The 16962-nt window shown below is 46.2% G+C and overlaps 1 protein-coding gene across 1 annotated transcript; it reads right to left on the bottom strand.

Annotated features, from left to right (window-relative positions):
- Positions 1 to 1560: 1560 nt before the first annotated feature.
- On the bottom strand, positions 1561 to 14568 carry LOC142701545 (uncharacterized). The gene is made up of 4 exons (XM_075848149.1): positions 14161 to 14568; positions 12902 to 13028; positions 12547 to 12620; positions 1561 to 2255 (listed from the first exon to the last, which is right to left on the bottom strand). The coding sequence occupies exons 1-4, from the start codon at positions 14483 to 14485 to the stop codon at positions 1864 to 1866; spliced, it is 918 nt and encodes a 305-aa protein (XP_075704264.1). The 5' UTR covers positions 14486 to 14568; the 3' UTR covers positions 1561 to 1863.
- Between the last annotated feature and the right edge of the window lie 2394 nt (positions 14569 to 16962).

Below are 16962 nucleotides of genomic sequence, written 5' to 3'. Positions count from 1 at the left end.
TCCAAAAATTGCAAAAGTGATGAAAAAGTCACGTGTATTCCAAAATGGCACCAATTAGAACTACATCTCATCCTGCAAGAAAAAAAAGCCGCCATACAGCATCACTGACAGAAAAATGCAAAAGTTATGGTTCTCAGAATGAGGCGACACAAAAAATACATTGTTTGTCCCAAAAAGTTGTAAAACATATAAAAACGATATAAATCTGGTATGGCAATAACCGTACTGACCCGCAGAAGAAAGTGTCATGTCATTTATACAGCACAGTGAAAAAAAACCTCAAAATCTAGGCAGGAATTGCTGGTTTTTTTATCACTTTACTTTCCAAAAAAATAATAAAAAGGACATCTTCTTTTCATGGCCCAACGAATGAAATCTATGAAACACCTCTGGGGTCAAAATGCTGACTGCACCACGTGGTTAGTTCCTCTAGGGGTGTTGTTTTCTTAGAGGTGTTTCTTAAAGGGAACCTGTCACCAGCATTTTAGCTATAGAGCCAGCAATACCTGGTGAAAGTGGGTGAAAAATCATTGTCATCTAAGCTATAAATATGTTCTAAGTAAGCTCTGTAGCTTTAGTATTCCGTTTTTCAGCGGCCCCACGCCGTATGCAAATGAGCAGAAAAGAGTCAAATCTTCATCTGAAAAGAGTCAGGTTTTCATTCCTCCAGCATCTCAGAGTGGACTCCACCTCCTTCTTTTTGATTGACAGCTCCTTAGCCAGTCAGGGCCAGACAGACATGTGGCAACGGTGGGCGGGGTTAAGAAGCTGCATCCCAGAGGGAAAAATAATTACCATAAAAGGCGGGAAGAGTTTAAACGACGATATTTACAGACAGAGGAGGACTTCAGGAAAGAAGAGAACAGGAACGAACTCTGGACAGCTGCGGCCATTGAGGGGTCAGGCGAGTTTAACAGGTAAGATGTTGATGACAGGATCCCTTTAAGTTTTGGCATCTCAAGGCCTCTGCAAACCTGACATGTTGCTGAAATATATTCTTTCAAACTCCACCAGGCGCTCCTTCATTTCTGAGGCCTTTTTTGCAGTCAAGTAGCGGTCTCTAAAAACTGCAGAATTGGGGTAATAAAAAATTCTGGTTTTTTTTGATAGCACTTGCTGCGTTACAAAGATAAAGGATTAAAATTGAATATCTACAAAAAAATAAAAATTAAATATTCAAATTTCACCCATGCCTTGCTTTCATTCCTACAAAATGCCTAAAGAGTCAGGAGACTTCCAAAATGCTGTTTTAAATACTTTGAGGAGTACCGTTTTTAAAATGAGGTAATTTATAGGGGGTTTCTAACATATAGACCCCTCAAAGACACTTTAGAACTGAATTGTTCCCGAAGAAAATAGGTTTCAAAAATTTTTTATCTTGAAAATGGGAAAAATGACTGAACTTATAACCTTCCTAACATCCTAGTAAAATAAAATGACGTTCAAAAAATAATGGCAACAGAAATAAGACAAATGGGAAATGTTTATTAGTAACTATTTTGTGTGACAAAACTATCTGTCTTACAAAGCAGAGATAATCTAATTTTGAAACATGCTATTTTTTCTAAATTTTCAATAACTTTTGGTGTTTTTCACAAATAAACATTCAATGTATCAATTAAAACTTCCCATTAACATAAAGTACAATGTGTCACAAGAAAACATTCTCAGAATTGCTTGAATAAGTGAAAGTATTCCAAAGTTATAACCACATAAAATGACACAGGTAGAAGAAAACTGGCTGCGGCAGCAAGGGGTTAATGACGGTTCTATGTACTGCTGGAGACTTACATAAGGCTGGATAGTAACACTACACACGATACACTGATCTGCATCTCTAATGTCATCAAGTAAGGCTAGCTTTTAAGATATAAGGCAACCTTTAGACTCTTCCTCTCTTCTCCTTTCTGCCTCTCTTCTATTTTCTTCCTCTCTTCTCTTTTCTTCCGCTCTTCTAAGTTCTATCTCTCTCTTCTCCACGTCAGCCTTGTGTATAAATTCCAGCAGGAACTTCTTCCGTTGCACCCAGTCTCCCCGCGCGTTTCTATCCTGACCCACGCGGAATTTGACATCAGTCAGGGCGCTGTGAATAATCTTTAGGATATCTTTGGTTCTCCCCTGAGTTTTGATGTGATCTTTATCTGTGTAGTTTTCTATAGATATTACAATCTCGGCTCCCATAAGCCTGAACGCCTTTTCAATCTCCATGAAATCTCCACTGGTTTTTTTGGTGATGACAACGATGGGGACGATTCCTGCAAGAGACAGAGATGTGAGCAGATGTTGTGTGACGTGTGATACAACCTCACACTTTACTGTAACCATCACTTCATAGATAATCTGCCGCAAGGCCTGAGAAAGTCATCGTGGATCAGACGTCACACGTGGATTGTAAATAACACAATTGGCTCTTTGCTCTGCTGCAGTTTATTCATCTGAAAACATTCATGACCAGGTGTAGAGATGAGGTGAACCCTGAACATCTGCATATTCACCAAATCTTCAGTCTATGAGCTCCCTATAGTGGAATCATATTGGTTCCACTTAAGACAATGGAGGCTGAAAGACGAATTTCTAATCTTTTAATGCCTTCATTGTCTTATACAGTAAAATAATGGGAAATTAAAAAAAATCACCAATAGTTGAGTAAGCCTGCAAATTAAGCCCTCTTGCACACGACCGATGTGCCACTCGGGCCGTTTTTAATGGCATCCGAGTGGCACCCGATAGTCTTCATGGACCCATTCACCTTAGCGGGTGAATCGGGTCAGTGAAAACTGACCCGAATCTCCAATCCGAGGCAAGATAGGATATGTCCTATCTTTCCACGGATCACTGACGGGATCGGCGCACACGGTCGTGTGCATCATGCATAACTCCTGTCTAGACCTGGGACTCAGTGGCTATAGCTGTATAAAGTTGTTACTGTGGTTGGCACTGTGTAAGGGGTGCACTGTGGCTGGCACTGTATAAGGGGTGTGCTATGGCTGGCACTGTGTGAGGAGGTGCACTGTGGCTGGCACTGTATAAGGGGTGTGCTATGGCTGGCACTGTGAGGAGGTGCACTGAATGAATGTTAGACTGTGGCTGGAACTACATAAGTGGTGTGCTGTGGCTGGCACTGTATATAGTAAGTGGTGAGCTGTAGCCGGCACTGTAAGAGTTGTGCGTTGTGGCTTGCACTGTATGAGGGGTGCACTATGTCTGGTTCTCTATGAGGCGTGTACTGTAGCAGGCACTGTATGAGGGGTGCACTATGTCTGGTTCTCTATGAGGCGTGTACTGTAGCAGGCACTGTATGAGGGGTGCACTATGTCTGGTTCTCTATGAGGCATGTACTGTAGCAGGTACTGTATGAGGGGTGCACTGTTTCTGGCATTGTATAAGTGGCGTTCTGTGGCTGAAAATATATGAAGGGTGCAGCGTGGCTAGCAATAGTTGAGGGTTGTACTGTGGTTGGCACTCTATGAAGGGTGCACTGTGGCTGGCACTCTGTAAGCAGATCACTGTGGCTGGCACTGTATGAAACATGAACTGTGGCTGGCACTGTATGAAAGGTGCACTGTGGCTGGCAACGTATGAGAGGTGTACTGTGGCCGGCACCGTGTGAGAGGTGTACTGTGGCTGGCACCGCATGAGAGGTGAACTGTGACTGGCAATGCATGAGAGGTGTACTGTGGTTGGCACTGTATGAGATGTGCACTGTGGCTGGCACTGTATGAGAGATGATCTGTGACTGGCACTGTATGAGAGGTCCACTGTGACTGGCACTGTATGAGAGGTCCACTGTGACTGGCACTGTATGAGAGGTGAACTGTGACTGGCACTGTATGAGAGGTGAACTGTGACTGGCACTGTATGAGAGGTGAACTGTGACTGGCACTGTATGAATGTTTCACTGTGTCTGGCATATTGTAATAGCCATTCTCCGCTGAAGATGCCACTATACGTGGTGAAACATGTAAGGAGGCTGTTTAGGGATTTTTTTGTTATTTTTATTCAATATCCCCTGTAGACCAGCCTTATAAGAACAAAAGGTGTAAATGTGGTTTGCAGAGGTTGCGAGTGGGGAGCTCAGCTCGCGGTGTTGTTAATGATTAAAAGGAATGCCTCCATTTTTTTCAGTTAGAGTAGTGGTAATCTGTATGAATGCCTGGTAGAAGGAATGCCTCCAATGTACATAATCTAAGGCAGGGGTCTCAATTACGCGGCGTCCCGGGCAGAGCGCTAGTATAGGCTCTGATCCGGGACTCTGTGGAATCCCCTGACATCGCTGGTCACACATAGACAGCGATGTCTGGGGCTTCCCCAGAGCCGGAGTCCCGTGCAGAGCGCTAGTATAGGATCTGCTCCGGGACTCTGAGGAATTCCCTGTCATCGCTGTCCATACAGTGAAGGAAATAAGTATTTGTTCCCTTGCTGATTTTGTAAGTTTGCCCACTGTCAAAGTCATGAACAGTCTAGAATTTTTAGGCTAGGTTAATTTTACCAGTGAGAGATAGATTATATATATATAAAAAAAAAAAAAATCACATTGTCAAAATTATATATATTTATTTGCATTGTGCACAGAGAAATAAGTATGTGACCCCCTACCAACCATTAAGAGTTCAGCCTCCTCCAGACCAGTTACTGCTCCAAATCACCTTGGTGCCGGCATTATAGACAGCTCTTACATGGTCACCTGTATAAAAGACTCCTGTCCACAGACTCAATGATCAGTCTGACTCTAACCTCTACAACATGGGCAAGACCAAAGAGCTTTCTAAGGATGTGAGGGACAAGATCATAGACCTGCACAAGGCTGGAATGGGCTACAAAACCATAAGTAAGACGCTGGGTGAGAAGGAGACAACTGTTGGTGCAATAGTAAGAAAATGGAAGACATACAAAATGCCTGTCAATCGACATCGATCTGGGGCTCCATGCAAAATCTCACCTCATGGGGTATCCTTGATCCTGAGGAAGGTGAGAGCTCAGCCAAAAACTACACGGGGGGAACTTGTTAATGATCTCAAGGCAGCTGGGACCACAGTCACCAAGAAAACCATTGGTAACACATTACAATCCTGCAGTGCCCGCAAGGTCCCCCTGCTCAAGAAGGCACATGTACAGGCCCGTCTGAAGTTTGCAAATGAACATCTGGATGATTGTGAGAGTGATTGGGAGAAGGTGCTCTGGTCAGATGAGACTAAAATTGAGCTCTTTGGCATTAACTCAACACGCCGTGTTTGGAGGAAGAGAAATGCTGCCTATGACCCAAAGAACACCATCCCCACTGTCAAGCATGGAGGTGGAAACATTATGTTTTGGGGGTGTTTCTCTGCTAAGGGCACAGGACTACTTCACCGCATCAATGGGAGAATGGATGGAGCCATGTTCCGTCAAATCCTGAGTGACAACCTCCTTCCCTCCACCAGGACATTAAAAATGGCTCGTGGCTCGGTCTTCCAGCACGACAATGACCCGAAACATACAGCCAAGACAACAAAGGAGTGGCTCAAAAAGAAGCACATTAAGGTCATGGACTGGCCTAGCCAGTCTCCAGACCTTAATCCCATTGAAAACTTATGGAGGGAGCTGATGATCCGAGTTGCCAAGCGACAGCCTCGAAATCTTAATGATTTACAGATGATCTGCAAAGAGGAGTGGGCCAAAATTCCATCTAACATGTGTGCAAACCTCATCATCAACTACAAAAAACGTCTGACTGCTGTGCGTGCCAACAAGGGTTTTGCCACCAAGTATTAAGTCTTGTTTGCCAATGGGATCAAATACTTATTTCTCTGTGCACAATGCAAATAAATATATATAATTTTGACAATGTGATTTTCTGTTTTTTTTTTTTTATATAATATATCTCTCACTGGTAAAATTAACCTAGCCTAAAAATTCTAGACTGTTCATGTCTTTGACAGTGGGCAAACTTACAAAATCAGCAAGGGATCAAATACTTATTTCCTTCACTGTATATGGACAGTGTTGTCAGGGTCTTCCCCAGAGCAGAGTCACGGGCAGAGCGCTAGTACAGGCTCTGCTACGGGACTCTGTGGAATCCCCTGACATCGCTGTCCACATGTGGACAGCAATGTCTGGGGCTTCCCCAGAGCCAGAGTCCTGTGCAGAGCGCTAGTATGGGCTCTGCTCCTGGACTCTGTGGAATTCCCCAACATTGCTGTCCATATATAGATAGTGTTGTCAGGGACTTCCCAGAGCAGAGTCCCGGGCAGAGGGCTAGTATAGGTTCTGCTTCGGGACTCTGTGGAATACCTTGACATCGCTGTCCACATATGGACAGCGCTGTCTGGGGCTTCCCCAGAGCTGGAGTCCCGGGCAGAGCACTAGTATAGGCTCTGCTCCGGGACTCTGGGGAAGCCTCTGACATCGCTATCGATACATCAACAGTGATGTCAGGGGCTTCCCCAGAGCAGGAGTCCCAGTGATTTCAGGAGCACAGCTGGAGTCCCAGGAAGAGCCTACTAGCGCTCTGCCCGGGACTCCAGCTATGGGGTTGCCCCTGACATCCATGTCCATATATGGACAGTGATGTCAGGAGCAGAGCTGGAATCCCAGGCAGAGTGCTAGAAGTGGCTCTGCTCCATGTCTCCAACTCTGGGCAAGCCCCTGACATCACTGTCCATATATGGACACTGATGTCAGTGGCTTCCCCAGAGTTCCGGCGCAGGGACTATACTAGTGCTCTGCTCCATGACACCGGCTCTGGGGTTGACCCTGATATCACATTCCGGTCCAGGAGGATCCCCTGACGTCAATGTGTATGGACGGTGACATCAGGGGCTCCAACAGCAGAGGAATCCCCAGCCAAAGCGTCGGCAACACTCTGGCTGGGGATTCCACTCCTAGAGGGAGCCCCATTGGAGCTATCTACTTGGGGTGTGTGTGGCATTATCTGCAGAGGGCATTGTGGCAGCATCTACAGAGGGCACTGTGGTAGCCTCTGCAGAGGGCGATGTGGCAGCATCTACAGAGGGCACTGTGGCATTATCTACAGAGGGCACTGTGGCATTATATACAGAGGGCACTGTGGCATTATATACAGAGGGCACTGTGTAAATGTCAATTGCTTGGTACAGATTCGGTCGGCTCAGCCTTCGCTGCCTCGGTCATTGGCAGGATTGCCGAGTCATTATGCTGCATTTTCGGATTTCTTCAGCAAGAGGGAGGCGGAGACATTGCCTCCACATCGGGCATATGACTGTCCTATCGAGCTGATTCCTGGTCCATCCCTTCCCCGTGGTAGGGTATATCCTCTCTCTTTGCCAGAGACTCTGTCCATGTCCGCCTATGTGAAAGAGAACTTGGAGAGGGGCTTTATACGAAAGTCTTCCTCCCCGGCAGGAGCCGGGTTCTTCTTTGTTAAAAAGAAAGATGGATCTCTTCGTCCTTGTATTGACTACCGAGGTCTCAACCAGATCACGGTGAAGAATAAATATCCATTGCCACTGATCTCTGAACTGTTTGATCGTATACGTGGTTCCAGGATTTTTTCTAAACTAGACCTGCATGGGGCTTACAACCTAGTCCGGATTCGCCAGGGTGATGAATGGAAGACTGCATTTAATACCCGTGATGAACACTATGAGTATCTAGTAATGCCCTTCGGCCTGTGTAATGCTCCCGCGGTCTTCCAGGAGTTTGTTAATGACATTTTACGTGACCTGCTCTATGTTTGTGTAGTAGTCTACCTTAATGACATCTTGATTTTTTTTTTCAAGATCCTATAACCCATGTCCGTCAAGCTCTGCTACAGTTAAGGGAGAATCGTCAGTACGCCAAGCTGGAGAAGTGCGTGTTTGACAAAGATGCTCTACCCTTCCTGGGTTACATCGTCTCGAATCGAGGTCTCGAGATGGATCCTGAGAAGGTAAAGTCTGTTCTGCAATGGCCATGCCCTTAAGGCTTGAGGGCCATACAGTGCTTTCTGGGATTCGCTAATTTTTACAGGCAGTTTATTCCAAACTTCTCCTCACTGACTTCTCCCATCTCTGACATTACTAAGAAGGGTATGAACGCCAAGGTGTGGACTCCTGAGGCAGAGTCTGCATTCAATAGCCTGAATAGTGCCTTCACGTCAGCCTCTATCCTTCATCATCCAGATGTCTCTCTACAGTTCTCGTTGGAGGTGGACGCATCCTCTGTCGGTGCTGGTGCACTCCTGTTCCAGAGAGGTCCCAAGGGCAAGTCAAGGGTATATGGATATTTTTCTAATGCCTTCTCTTCCGCAGAACGCAACTACTCGATTGGGGATCGGGAGTTACTGGCCATCAAGTTGGCTCTGGAAGAATGGAGACATCTATTAGAGGAAACAGCTCATCTGATCCTGATTTTTACAGACCACAAGAATCTGACCTATCTCCAGACGGCCCAACGGCTGAACCCTCGTCAGGCCAGGTGGTCACTATTCTTTACAAGGTTCCAGTTTGAGCTCCATTATCGCCCGGCCGACACTTCTTTAGACTGGCAGGTCACGCGGGGGTCCATAAGACCTGGGATCTGATTGTTCGTCATTTCTGGTGGCCCACGCTGCCCAAGGACATTATGGACTTTCTTTCTTCTTGTTCTGTATGTGCAGCCAACAAGGCCGCTCACTCTGCTGGCCTGCTTCAGCCATTGCCTGTGCCCAATGCTCCCTGGCAGCATATATCTATGGACTTTATTACGGATCTGCCTCTCTCTGCTGGATGCAGTGCTGTCTGGGTGGTGGTGGACCGATTTTTAAAGATGGCCCACTTCGTTCCTCTGACCGGTCTTCCTTCTGCTCCTCAGCTGGCCAAGCTGTTCATCCAGCACATTGTCCGCCTGCACGGCTTACCGCAGCATATTGTGTCTGATCGGGGTTTCAGTTTACCTTGAAGTTCTGGAGAGCCCTCTGTGGACTCCTCGGTGTGAAATTGGACTTTTCATCAGCCTACCATCCTCCCTCCAATGATCAGGTCGAGAGGATCAATCAGATCTTGGAGAACTACCTACGCCACTTCATTTCCAAGCAGCATGATGACTGGGTGCAGTTGCTCCCATGGGCAGAATTCTCCTACAATAATCACACCAGCGAGTCTACAAGGAATACACCGTTCTTCATTGTCTATGGCCAGCACCCACAAACTCCTCTCCCGGTGCCCGATACTTCCAAAGTTCCAGCGGCTGACTCCACCTTTAGAGACTTCCTACAGATCTGGCAGCAAACTCTATCCTCCATCCTGATGGCAGTCGACCGCATGAAACGAAAGGCTGACACAAGGAGAAGAGAACCTCCTCAGTTTCTTCCTGACACGAGGGTCTGGCTGTCTTCCAGGAATATCCGACTAAGGGTGCCATCATGCAAATTTGCCCCCAGGTTCCTTGACCCTTCGAGATCCTGCAGCAGATCAACCCTGTTGCCTATAAGGTTCGGCTGCCTCCTACCCTCAAGATCCTCAACTCCTTCCATGTCTCCCTCCTGAAGCCGGTGGTCCGGAACCACTACACCAAGACTCCTAGCCCTGTGGTTGCATCCAGCGGCCCTTCAGACACGTTTGAGATTCAAGAGATCCTGGACACCAAAAAAGTGAGAGGAAAGACCTTTTATTTGGTGGATTGGAGGGGGTTTGGTCCTGAAGAAAGGTCTTTGGAGCCAGAAGAGAAGCTCAGTGCTCCTGCTCTTCTGAAGAAGTTTCTCTCTCGCTTTGGTCCCAAGAAGAGGGGGCGTAAGAGAGGGGATACTGTAATGTCCGTGGCTGCAGGCTGTCAGCTCCGATCCCCTCCTGACAGCCGCAGCCACGAGTCGGCATTCGCTGGCCCCAGCCTCCTACTCAGGAGAAACGAGCGCTCTCGCGTCCACTCACCTCAATTCCGCTCGTGCCCGCTCTTAAAGGGGCAGCGCGCGCACTGGACCTTTTGACGAACTTTGGCCCGTAAGTACCCTGGACTATAAGAGGGGTCCAGCCCCCTGCTTCTATGCCTGAGCGTTGTTGTTGTTCCCTAGTTTGTCTATGTGATGGCCTCCTAGTGTCTTCCAGTTCCTGTTCCTGTTCCTAGCATTCCATACCATCCTGGTCGAGCACTGTGCTGTGCCAAAGTCGGGTCGTCCTGTATCCACGTCTGACCTGCTCCACCTCACGTGATGTCCACCTGCCGCCTTGTTCCAGCCGAGCCTGCCCTGCTGCTGTCTGAGCTGCCACAGGTACCTATGCGAACTATAGACTTTCACCTGCACCCTGTTGGCCAGCTGCCTTACCGCCAAGGCGGTACGGCCCAGTGGGTCCACAGACCCTTCGTAACACTGAGCTTTGTTCTGGAGCTGTATATATGTACTGAGCTTTGTTCTGGAGCTGTATATATGTACTGAGCTTTGTTCTGGTGGTGTATATATGTACTGAGCTTTGTTCTGGTGGTGTATATATGTACTGAGCTTTGTTCTGGTGGTGTATATATGTACTGAGCTTTGTTCTGGAGCTGTATATATGTACTGAGCTTTGTTATGGAGCTGTATATATGTACTGAGCTTTGTTCTGGAGCTGTATATATGTACTGAGCTTTGTTGTGGTGTTGTATATATGTATTAGCTTTGTTCTGGTGCTGTATATATGTACTGAGCTTTGTTGTGGTGTTGTATATATGTACTGAGCTTTGTTCTGGTGGTGTATGTATGTACTGAGTTTTCTTCTGGTGCTGTATATATGTACTGAGCTTTGTTCTGGTGCTGTATATATGTATGAGCTTTGTTCTGGAGCTGTAATTATATAGGATATATATATATATATATATAATAACAAAATTTCAGGGCAGATGGAATTGTTTTCAATTCATTGTATATTTCACGGGAACCTGTCTGGTAGTTTTAACCCCTTGAACCGCCACCATGCGGTAATACAAGACCTGACAATATTTCCAGACATTCCCCTGTATGTTTTTTTCAGATGCAGCAAAATCTTTAAAATCCAATTTTAAAACGGCGCACACTATATGCTAATTACTCATTAAAGGGTCATGGGGTGGTGCCGCTATCCTAAAGAGACACATAGTCCTGCTTCCAAACTCACCTTTCAATTCTTGATTGACATCCCCCTGGCTGATGCAACTTTCTCAGATGTGCCATTGCCTTGTGGCACTATATACAAGGAGGGCTGTGTGGCAATAATCACAAGGGGGGCTGTGTGGCACTATACACAAGGGGGAGCTGTGTGGCACTTTACACAAGGGGGAGCTGCGTGGCACTATACACAAGGGGGTGCAGTGTGGCGATATCTACAGGGGGGCTGTATGGCACTATCTACAAGGGGAGATGGGGGCGCTATCTACAAGTGGGGTGTGACACTGTCTATAGACGGGGCTGTATAGCACTGTCTACAGGGGGACTGTATGACACATTCCACAGGGGGCACTATCTATAAGGGAAGCTGCTTTTGTCACCTGGGGGGGCCTAGTCAAGAGTTTGATATGGGGCCCAGTCTTTCCTAGTTATGCCCCTGATGAGGGGTGCACCTTAGCTATCATTGTAGGAGTCGTACACAGTAGCTGTCATTGTATGAGGGGTGCACCGTAGCTGTCATTGTATGAAGGGTGCACTGTAGCTGTCATTGTATGGGGGGTGCACTGTGGCTGTCACTGTATGGGGGGTGCACTGTGGCTGGCGCTACATGGGGGGGTTCACTGTGGCTGGCACTATATGGGGGTGCACTGTGGCTGGCGCTATATGGGGGTGCACTGTGGCTGGCACTATATGAGGGGTGCACTGTGGCTAGTGCTATATGGGGGTGCATTGTGGCTGGCACTATATGGGGTGCACTGTGGCTGGCGCTTTATGCGGTGCCCTGTGGTTGGCACTATATGGGGGTGCACTGTGGCTGGCACTATATGGGGGGTGCACTGTGGCTGACACTATATGGGGGGGGTGCACTGTGGCTGACACTATATGGGGGGTGCACTGTGGCTGGCACTATATGGGGGGGTGCACTGTGGCTGACACTATAAGTAGGGGTACACTGTGGCTGACACTATAAGTAGGGGTGCACTGTGGCTGGTGCTATATGGGGGTGCACTGTGGCTGTCATTGTATGGGGGTGCACTGTGGCTGGCACTATATGGGGGGGTGCACTGTGGCTGACACTATAAGTAGGGGTGCAGTGTGGCTGGTGCTATATGGGGGTGCACTGTGGCTGTCATTGTATGGTGGTGCACTGTGGCTGACACTATATGGGGGGTTGCACTGTGGCTGGCACTATAAGTAGGGGTGCACTGTGGCTGGTGCTATATGGGGGTGCACTGTGTGTTAATATGCCAGTGACTTACATGAAGCTCTCAGACTTTTTCATCTTCTAATACACTTATAATTTATGAAAGTGGTGTCATTATCGTACATAATATAGAATAGATTGTAATAACCCGTCTAATATTATTCTTTCGTGTTATTCAAGCTCCTAAATTCTGATACGTTTAATAAATTTTTCTAAACGTTTGTTGCAATATTTACAAACACATATTGTTCTTCTACATGTGCAGCTTTCTCCTCGTCCTTTATGCTCTGAGCATTCATTATTATTATAGTACCTGTCATTTTCACGCAATTCTGTATAAATTGCTTCACTTCTTCTCTTTCACTGCGTGGCAGCAAATTTGTGGCGCTAGAGAAATAAAAATAGATATTAACCAGATGAAAACAAGGTTAAAAACTCTAAAAATTTACCAGTTCAATGTAGAAGAATAACCCCCCCCCCCCCCCCGGATTTCTACCCAAGAGATTGTAATGTGATATTAGAGTGTTTGTTCCCTCCTTATACTCAGCCATTCACATAGACAGGACGGGCGGCAATGACTGATGACTCATAGTACAGAATACTTGCAGTGTATCGGTGACAGCTGTGGCCCTATGACTGGTCAGGATCTGGTGTCTGTGGCCCCTCACCTGTATATTAGGATGGGGACAATGAAGTCTGAGTAGTTTGGATTCAGTTCCGCATCTTCCAGCCTGTTCATCATAGACGTGTAGTTATCCGTCCACTCCACCTTCTCACCAATGGGGATGAAGTTTCCTGCAGAGGGCGGAGCATAGAGAAATGTATCACATCAGTGCAGTAAAGCGAGCTCCTGATTATTAATACTCCACACGTCTACTGTCTTCAGTTCTAGCCAAACCTCTGGAGGTGGAGATGGAACGGTAAAGCCCACAAATGTAGACGGGAAAGAGGGACGACATGGTGAAGGCCCAGAAATATCCTGTAGTAGTAGAGATAACACAGAGCGGACTGATCTCATCCTACAGTCACACAGTCACACATCCGACCCCACAGAGTTTTCACTAGTGTAATGCAGTAGTGTGTGCTAAGCAGCGGAGCCAGCAGAGCAGAGCCAGCAGAGCAGAACAGAGCAAGCAGAGCAGAGCCAGCAGAGCAGAGTAGAGACAGCAGAGTAGAGACAGCAGAGCAGAGCAAGGAGAGCAGAGCCAGCAGAGCCAGCAGAGTAGAGACAGCAGAGCCAGCATAGCAGAGCCAGCATTGCAGAACCAACATAGCATTGCCAGCAGAGCAGAGCCAGCAGAGCAGAACCAACATAGCAGAGCCAGAATAGCAGAGCCAACATAGCAGAGCCAGCATAGCAGAGCCAGCATTGCAGAACCTGCAGATTCACATATAGATGCACAAACTATAGTGCCAGCTGTCCATCAGTGTCTGTGCAAATTACCACATCCGCATGCTAAAACTTGCCATATCAGGGTACAAACTATAATACCAATTAATATAGAAGCAGCAATGCAGCACTGCAGGCCACACGTAACTACTCATACAATTAAACACGCCATATTCACTGCCCATATCACACCGACACCTATCAGAGCCTGGACAATGACTCTGAGACTTTTATAAATGACAAGACTTTCATCTCCAATTTTAAGCTAAATCCTGAGTTTTTATGTTGGAAAATATTCTGTCATGAAATGCTTCTCCTCCACTAACTTCTCTGTTCTTCTCTGTGATCATCAGTTATTACATAAATGATGAAAAAGGAACATGTTCCGAATATAAAGCAGTGAGGACCATCTGTTACCTCCTCCATATACCATCATCGTACTCTACATGTCGCCTCAGTCATATGATACATGAGAGGATATAATAAGGTCAATCCTAGAATTCTACCCTCATGTTCATGTTTTTAGTATTTATTTACCCAGTTGGGCGTATATTTCGGCTCTCTGGAAGCTGCTCATGGTTGTATACCCTCTGTTGTCCACTATGGTGATGTTCTTGGTCAGGTCGTAGGCTTTCCTTTCCATTGTCATGGCTCCTCCATCTTTTCTTTCTCCAGCATCAGCAAACGGCTTAAATTGTTCTCCCTCATCGATGACGTACTTACAGGAGTTGATGAAGCAGGATTTCCCATGACCGGTGTAACCAAAGAGCTGCAGGAGAACCCGGGAGAATCCCTGATCGCCACGAGGCCCATCATCCAGGCAGAAGTGAAGGATATTTTCTCGTAGCTGGAAGTTGTCCATCTCTTCAGGGCAGTTCTCTCTTCTCCTCTTTGTCTTTAATGTTCAGAGTCCTTGGTTTATATTCATCAGTACCTCCCCCCACATACTTATTTATTCCTCTGCTTTCACTTTTACTTTGAGCTAGGTCATTTATAGGAAACTAAATACAAGTTCCAGGAATTAGAAACAAAGTTTTTTATCAATACCTACAGGAAGTTTCAGACTTCTGGCACCAATAAAACACTACCCAAAAGTCTCTCCAGCTCATGTAGAAATAAAAACACATACACAAATACTTTTGATGGGTGAGGTCGGTTATTTTATATGTCAAAATTACTTTAAAAAATTGTTGTAATGTAAACTGGGTCTCGAAGCATCATGCCAATCTCCGGAGTCTCAGCGAGCAGGTTATTTCTTTATCTGACCGCCGCTGGGACTTATTTTAGCAATATAAGAAGAACATAAGTAATCAACAGCAAACAAAATATATTTACACATCAATATCAACTCACATCCAAGAGGGAGGGAAGGTGGGATAAGTGACCCCTCCAGGTCTCTGCAGGAAGAGGCACAACCAGGACTAGGTACCTGCTTTTATTTACGCCAGGGGGAGACAACTTGAATTCCATTGGTGATTTACTATTAAGGCCAACCAATATAAAGAGGGGATGAACTGTCAATACAAAATTGGGCTGTACCTTCTCACATTAACTTTTGTAACTAACCCTGTCCGAGGTGTCAGGTGCTCTCTTGCTAATTTCTGCAGTGCACATCAGACTCATGGCACAAATGAAACACTTCCCAAAATTCTCGCCATCCCATGTATAAAAAAAAAACACCTATACAAATACTTTTGATGGATGGGGTCGGTTTCAGCTTTATTTTATATCTCAAAATTACTGTCAAAAAACTGATGTAATGTAAACTGGGTCTCCAAGCAGTATGCCAATCGCCGGACTCCCAGCGAGCAAGTCCGCCTTCGATCCCCCTGACCATCAAAGAGGAGCCCTCATAAACCTAAACTGGGCTCCGACCCCCACCCAACCAAAATAACTCCTGTTCCACTTCATCTTGTAAACCTGATAAGAAAGTATCAAGGCCAATGTCCGTCGGATGAACACCATCCGGCCTCCTGAAACTACTGATGTTCCCTTCAAGTTGGCAATGAAACACCACAAAACCAGATCGAGACCTGACAAAACAGGAAAGTCTCACATTAATAGTGGGTCTACCGCAGCGCCTGCATCACGAGCACCTTGCCAGACAACCCGAGGAACGATCTCCAACCAAATGACAATTGACACTGAAAAGAAACTGGGAAGCGTTGCTAAATTCGAACACATCATAGTGAGGAGCTCGAATATCTTTAGAAAATGAGATCATCCCCCCGGCATGAATAAGTAGGATCACAGGAGAGGAACAATCCCTGCTAATTCCCACCACCTCGGGAAGAGCATGAGACCATCTTAGGCCCCTGACGCTTCTCCAAGAGATGGCAATGTTTCGTAAGCCGAGATTCCTGCCTCAGGACGACATTCAGCCTGCTGGGCCGCCCAGAATATGTAAGAGTGTCCCAACATCCAAACCAACGGTCTTGAAATATCTGCAAGATAAAAGAAAATTATAGCAATAACGCCGGCCTAATATATATCACAAAAAAGGGCGAACGCCAAGTGTCAATCCGATGCGCCTCCCTTTCCAAAAGGCCCGCCCGTGCCACCTACGTAGCCGCACCATTGCGAAAAAGATGTGTACCAAACTCAAGCAGATTTAGCCCCAAAAATGAAAAACGACAAAGAAGGGTTAGGAATTGAGTAGGGGGCACCATCCACATGAGAAAGGAAAGCCTAGCGTACACCTCTCACTGACAAAAATTCAGCAACCAAGGCAGTCGGGCACACGGGACCCGCAATAGCATAGAGAGGAATCAATGAATCTCTACCCAGCTAATCCGTTTTTGATCTGCGGAAACGCAGCCAGACCATACGATCAGCCACTAACATGTCATCATAAAGCAAACTCACAGCTTAAATTTTGAGGGGGAGACGAGTTCACTTATTTTAAGTGCGCCACAAAAACAAAGACCGAAAGCCACAGAAAATGACTTTACTTCATAAGGAGATGAACAAATCGAAGGCATACTGGCCACTAAACGACAAAGTAAAGAGTAGGAGACTGGCCTCCTGCGCTCCTTGGGAATATGTTCTCTCTTCCACCCTTTTAAATGGAATGTGTCACTAGAAAAAAATTTATTTTTTTTTTTAGTTAAACAATTAGTGTGTGGGTGATTAAACATTGTTCTAATTTTTTTAATTTTTTTCACGAGTCAGGAAATATTATAAATTGGATTCAATTTATAATATTTCCCAGCACTGGTCACTAGAGGGAGCAATTCCCAAAATTGCAGCATTGCATGTGGTAAAGCAACCACATTGCTTTATGCTGCAAAATTTGAGAAAACTCACTCGCTCTAGTGAGCTCTCAGCATCCCCCCCTCC

The sequence above is a fragment of the Rhinoderma darwinii genome, unplaced genomic scaffold, assembly GCF_050947455.1.
Source record: "Rhinoderma darwinii isolate aRhiDar2 unplaced genomic scaffold, aRhiDar2.hap1 Scaffold_2113, whole genome shotgun sequence".
In the NCBI taxonomy this organism is placed as follows: Eukaryota; Metazoa; Chordata; class Amphibia; order Anura; family Rhinodermatidae; genus Rhinoderma; species Rhinoderma darwinii.
The sequence above is the reverse complement of the archived record's forward strand: the minus strand, read 5'-3'. Positions and strand labels throughout refer to the sequence as shown.